This window comes from Olea europaea, unplaced genomic scaffold (assembly GCF_002742605.1).
Source record: "Olea europaea var. sylvestris unplaced genomic scaffold, O_europaea_v1 scaffold1976, whole genome shotgun sequence".
Classification (NCBI taxonomy): Eukaryota; Viridiplantae; Streptophyta; class Magnoliopsida; order Lamiales; family Oleaceae; genus Olea; species Olea europaea.
The window spans coordinates 35,528-42,013 of NW_019237618.1; the positions used below are offsets into that span (position 1 = coordinate 35,528).

Consider the following 6,486-nt stretch of genomic DNA (forward strand, 5'->3'; position numbering starts at 1 on the left):
ACCTACCTTTTGAATCGACAATTGTACCATCCTAGCTCCACCCTGCTACTTGTATATATAACATCTTAAACAATATCATTTAAAAACTCACATCGTCTAAATTTTTAAAAAGCAAATCAGAGACAAAACAACATAAAAAGTAGTAACTATCAAAATGTTGGAGTAGAATTTGTCAAATCGTCTTCGTGAATCCTTAAAAGCAGCTGCAACTTGTGCTTTACCAAACTTCACAATATTTTCCATCTTTGGAATCTCATTTTAGTTTTATTCTCCATTTTTTTTAGATTAAATTTATTGATTTTAAGAAGTCAAGTGAAGAATATGAAAAAGAATATCCTTAGCCTTACAACCCGCCTCGATAATCGACGCCTTTAACTTGTATATAAACCATTGCAGTCTTTACAAAAATTTCACAGGTTTTCCTCTGAAAATCCTCTTACTCCTCAACAGCATCATCACTTCAAAATTACTGATATTCTTTGTGTTTTTTAAGGTTAGTGTTCATCCATGTTCTGCAAATAAATCTTATTTACAGCCATGCAAATAAGATGGTTGAGTCAACATTGTGTCAGAGCAGATAAATGTTCAACATTCATGTCAAGATTTGTTTTTCTAATCATTTGAACTTTTACATTAGATGGTTGAACAAGTATAATCTAAATAAGATGCATGCGCAGAATACTAGATTCATTTAATGCTAGGAATCTGAGAAAATAGGATATTTTTTTTGGAATCAGGAACAATGAACAGGCCCGGAGATTGGAACTGCAGATCATGCCAACATTTTAACTTCCAGAGAAGAGACTCTTGCCAACGATGTGGTGAACCAAGAGCCGGTGACTATGGACTTAGTTTCGCCGGTAGAGGCGGCAATTCTTCATTTGGGTTTACGGGCCCCGATGTACGGCCTGGTGACTGGTACTGCGCAATGGGGAACTGTGGAGCACACAACTTCGCCAGCCGCTCGAGCTGCTTCAAGTGCGGTGCACTTAAGGATCATGAATCCTCCAGTGGTGGAGGCGGCAGCTTTGAGGCTGAGACGTCGCTTCCTAGAGGATTTGGATTTGGCGGCGGCAGTGGTGGCGGCCATTCTGGATGGAAATCTGGTGACTGGATTTGCCCCAGGTAAATTTTATTCATACTCAAAAAAAGGTTGAACCCCAATCTTAAGGGAGGTAAATCGCAGGTTATGCCTCCAAGGGTACAGGGTGGAAGGCTGCTTGTACACTTGCACTTACTCAAGAGTCAAATCCATATTTCAAGATTCGAACCCTTGACGCGGCAGCCTCAAGTAAAGCTGGATTTCTCCACCCTCCCCTTTTACCACTTGGAGATGTGCCCTGGGGGCTAAATTTTATTCATACTCAAACCTATGCAAGATCGATTTTAAAATTTTAACCTTAATTATTTATCAACACATGTTTGCTTAGGCTTATTACTTACTTTCAAATAAATAATTTATTTCAAACGTCGACTACCAAAAACATTTAATATTTGGGACGACTCTTCTAATTTATTAAAAGAACTTACATTTATCAATTAACCTAATAATTTTGGTTTGTAGCACGTCATGTTATACTCATAAAATTACATAATAAGTTTCAGTATCTTATAATGGATTAAACTTTTAAACTAAGCTTTTTTATTATAAAAATTAATCTAAACAATATTCTTAATTTACGTATTGTTGAATCCTTTTCAAAGAGCATAAAGAATAGTCATATTGAAAATTTAAATTGCGATTAAACAGGTCAGGATGCAATGAACACAACTTCGCCAGCAGGATGGAATGCTTCAGGTGCAATGCACCAAGGGGAGACAAGTAGAAAGAATTCATATCAAGAGAGAATCAAGATACAAGGATCCAAAATGATATTCAAGCCAACGAATTTACTCCATTTTTTTCTTTGATTTCCCTCCTCTAGTTAATTATCTACTTCACCTTCTTTTTTTGGGTAATATATTTATGTGAGTTTTTGATGAATTAAGCATAGTTCAATCTTTATTTTGTGAACTTTTTCGTTAATATTAATGAGATATATAACCATTGTATTTGTGGTTGTTTCAATTGGATTATTTTCGATATATGCCTATATGTAGCATGACTTTTTGTTTAATTGAACTTATCAATATTACTAGGAGTTTATTGAATCGAAAGATGTTGTATCGAGGGCTTGATCAGTCCCCAAATGTAGAAGCTCTTTCTATAGGGAACAATATCCTTTGGCAGAATTTATAATCACGTTTTAGTACTGTCACTAATTTTAAAACAAAAATCAAATAGAAACTTATTTTGAAAAAATGAAATAAAATGAAAATTACTTAAAAAAATGTTACTTGAATAAATATAATAAAATAAAATAAAAACTCATTTTTAAAAAATATATAATAAAATAAAATAAAAAATAATTTTAAAATAAAATAAAAACTTGTTTAAAAAAAAGAAAGTTTTTAAATATATATATATATATATACACACACACACACACACACACACACACACACACACAATGATGAAACGTTATATAAAATTGGATGGACGCGGTTAAAAAAAAATTTAAATTGGATTATCACGATGATACTATGAGCCTATTTGAGAATGATTTTTTTCCATAAAAAAATTGATTTTTTGACCGTTATTTTACTATTTTTTCCGTCATATTTGACTTCTTCTCTCACAGGTGGGCCCCATTTTTCTCCTAACGGTCAAAAAATCAATTTTCAAAATCACTCCTAAACAGGGTCTATATATAAAGTTGGATGACCATTGTTGGATTTAACCCTTAGAGCCCAATATTGGCATACTAATTTTCACCATTACAACAAATAAATAATTAATCTTGTGATATCAAGTATTCAATATAAACTAGAAATATAAACTAAATTACAACTTGTTTAACTACTAACTCTAATACAATTTAACTACAAAATATAACTTAATTTTTTACTATAATTTAGTGCAAAATAAATTTTGAAATGCTAGACTAAATGAGCGTACTTAATTATATGACCAACTCAAAGCACATAAATTAGAGAAAACTTGCAACGACGCAAATTTTGTCTTCCTAAAAATTATGAAAAGTTATTGTCTTAAAATTTGAAATTTTTCAGTGGCTACAGCCGTACACCCAAAATTTGCCTTAATTTTCTCCATGGCTCAGCAGCCGTGATTTGAATCCAAAATGTTAGATATTTTTCATCATTTTGCATGTATTTATTTTTTGTTTTGCGAATGATTTGTCGTCCCGACTAGTGTTTGACGCTACGCCGACTAGTGTTTGATTTTGCATGTATTTATTTTCAAAAGTCTTTGAATAAGTGCATCTGTTAGTTTTTAACAGTTACTTCCAACAAATGTATTCTTCATTTCAAGGGACACACCTATTCAAACGGTTGCCTCAATTTCTATAAATTCTCGGCGAATTCTCGTTTGCAAGATACATTAAAAAATAATCTTCTCTCTTTCTCTTGGCATCATCAGTTCTTTTTCGAGTGTCTTCTTGGTTTGATTAAACAGTCACAATTTGAATCAAACGCCTCCATTGTATCCTGAGAGAGATTTTCTATCATACCCCAGTCGTGACTTCGTTGGATAGGGGAGAAACATCTCTTAAAAGATAACGTTTTTCGTGCCTTGGAGTTCATTAAGTTTTCAGATTTTCCTACATTTTTTCTCAACACAAAATATCATTCCAATTGATACTCATATAATGACAGGAATCACCAAATTCAGAAAGGGAAAATTTCCATCTTTTTTTGAAATTATTTCCTTTAATGATGATGATGATGATGATGATGATATATATATATTGGGGGAAGTTTTAAGGAAATATATTCTCAACGACTAATCATTTTTGATAACACCACTGAAAATGTTCCTTCGGCATGGACATCCGTCGATAAGCTTGTCGGTGATAGTGAGTGAGCGATGTTTTAGAATTGAACCATGCATTAAAAACTAATCGATATGGGGGCTACTGATTTCCAAGACCTATTAAAAACTAATTGACATTTTTTTTTTTAAATTTGAAAAGTATCCAACGGCGCCTTGTGTCTCCTTCATTTTAGCATTGTATATCCAAGAAACGTTACCGGATGGGGAATCAGATTCAGAAAATCTTGAAGATTTATATAGCACGAATTTCAGTTTGCACATCTGCATCCTTGGAGCCGCAGTATTCACTTCTCCTTGTGTTTAAATCGTACTGCACCCTTGGAGCAGGAGTGCAAATTAACCCTAATTCCAGTTAATAGCACATTTGTATGCAATACAGAATTTCATTGTTGCTGTTGTTGGCACATTGCTAGTAGTGTGCCCTATTTAGTTTTATGATGTTGATTAATGAACAGCTCACTAATGTTCGAATCAAATATAATGAATAAGTACATTATACTTACTCTAATAAGATCTTTAGTGTAGGTGTTACTAGATCAACACTGATTCGAGATAAAATATTTTTCTCTAATATATTGATGCTTCAAGTAAAACCTTGACATTTGTTTATTAAAAAAGGTACTTGAAAATATGTAGAACTTTGGATTGGCTGGGGCATAAAATTCGAACACTAATTATATGCTTGATTATTTTAATGAAGTTCCAATGAGAAAGATCTTGTACAATTATTAGCAAATGGTATTAGACATTGGATTCCCCTGCTTTTGACATAAAATCTTTTGAGTCCCTTTCATTGACCTAATGGGGGGATGCACAAGTGTGGTCAAAAGGAAACCACACATTCATTAGTGTAACTTACTAAGCTCCATTATTTAGCTTTTAAAGGAGATTCCTGTCTCCCCATGAGAGCAGCCTTTGCTTTCTGTCATGTAACTTGGGAAAACTGCAACAGCGATCCTTAACCTTTCCAATTTTTACTGATTTTATCATAACCTTCATTTTGTGCAGTTGGTCAACTAGCGGTAAAAAATCATCCATTTGGACTACAGCTGAATATTTATAAAAGGTTATGGACCTTTGTTGGCATAAAATGAAGGTTATGATAATGTTTGCAAAAAATTGAAAAAGTTATTGTCCATCGTTGCAATTTTCCCTTATTGATTTTGTCTTTTAACAGTTATAGAGGATGAATAATTTTTCACTACCACATCAAAGAAGAAAATACTAAATGTTCATTATTTTATAAGGAATTGTGCTACGTAATCTCAAGGCTCGACCATTAATGAGGGTGTATTCATTTGGGGCTTTAAATTTTTTTTAAGAATTTAAAAAGTTTAGGTATATTCAATTGAAACTTTTAAAGACCCTCTAAAAATTTAGGTGTATTCAATTGGAACTTTTAGAGACTTTTAAAAAATCTCTAAAAGTCATATGTATACATTTGAAACTTTTTAAAAGTCTCTATAAGTCATAAGGTGTTCAAATAGATAGTGAATTTTAGAGAATTCTCTACTTACTGGACACTTTGGAGACTTTTTGGTGAAAAAAATATAAATAGCAAATTTTAAAGGAAATCTCTAATGTACTTTGAGATTTGTGAAGATTTTAGAGCCCCAAAAAAAGAATGTCCTTTTTCTTTCAATTCTAAGATCTTTTCATATTTCTTCAATTCATTTGCTTTAATTAATTTTTGATTATTCTATATGTACATAATTACTTTTGAATTGAAATTATATGCAACTGTTTCAAAATGTAGAATTCCATATAATTAATCTATTCTTTTTTTTTTTTTTTGGGTTAAGGATCAAGAAATAATTTGGTTGTATTTTTAGAAATTGATGTAGAAGTTTTTTATTATTTTATTTGCGTTAAAATTGAATGATTGAGTCATGATTACTTTACCCAAAAAATTTTGTGGGCATCATGGTTCTTGAAAATGTAAATTAACTAGTAAGAAAGATTGTAATTTTTCAAATATATATTGAATTTTTAAGATGAAAAGTCTTTAAAATTTTTTAATCAAACTCTATAGAATTCCATGAAAAACTTATATTAATTCTTAACAAATTCATATAAGTCACAAAGTCCATAAAGTCCAAAAAAAATTGCTTACTTTAAAAAATCTATAGAACTCTTTAAATTTCATTATTGGACACACCCCTAGAAGTGCATAGATTGGACTTATGGGTTTTAATTTGTTTACTGTTCTAATCATTCTATTACCAAACTCTCCACTATTTGAGTGATTTTCAACTAAAAAACATTGTGAATAAAAAACCAAACAAACATTTTAAATCATATTATTCATTTTTAGCATTATCACATTCTTGATAATTATTCAAAGCTCTAAATGTCATGAAAAATAAATGGAGATTCTTTTTCTTTTTTAACGAAGAACTTAAAAACCTTTAATCATATGAAGAGATGAGGTCCCTAAAACCGTGAAATCAGTCTACTTAATTTAAGAACCACTGTGTTAGTCAATGATAGCAAAAGTATTAAAGATTTTTGTCCAATGTCCCTCGGTTCAAAAAAGAGAAAAAATATTATTGCTTTTAATCCCTTTTATATATTTCATGCCCTCACTCCTT

At 31.3% G+C, this 6,486-nt stretch overlaps 1 protein-coding gene across 1 annotated transcript; it reads left to right on the plus strand.

Annotated features, from left to right (window-relative positions):
• The first annotated feature begins 424 nt into the window (after positions 1 to 424).
• LOC111379365 (TATA-binding protein-associated factor 2N-like) lies at positions 425 to 2,054 on the plus strand. The gene is made up of 3 exons (XM_023002724.1): positions 425 to 493; positions 738 to 1,125; positions 1,751 to 2,054. The coding sequence occupies exons 2-3, from the start codon at positions 743 to 745 to the stop codon at positions 1,824 to 1,826; spliced, it is 459 nt and encodes a 152-aa protein (XP_022858492.1). The 5' UTR covers positions 425 to 493; positions 738 to 742; the 3' UTR covers positions 1,827 to 2,054.
• The last annotated feature ends 4,432 nt before the right edge of the window (positions 2,055 to 6,486 follow it).

Excerpts from the sequence above, each read along its gene's own strand:
- LOC111379365 (XM_023002724.1), top strand. The coding sequence starts at position 743 with ATGAACAGGCCCGGAGATTGGAACTGCAGATCATGCCAACATTTTAAC. Across the intron at positions 1,126-1,750 it reads GGTGACTGGATTTGCCCCAG|GTCAGGATGCAATGAACACA; the intron begins GTAAATTTTATT and ends GCGATTAAACAG.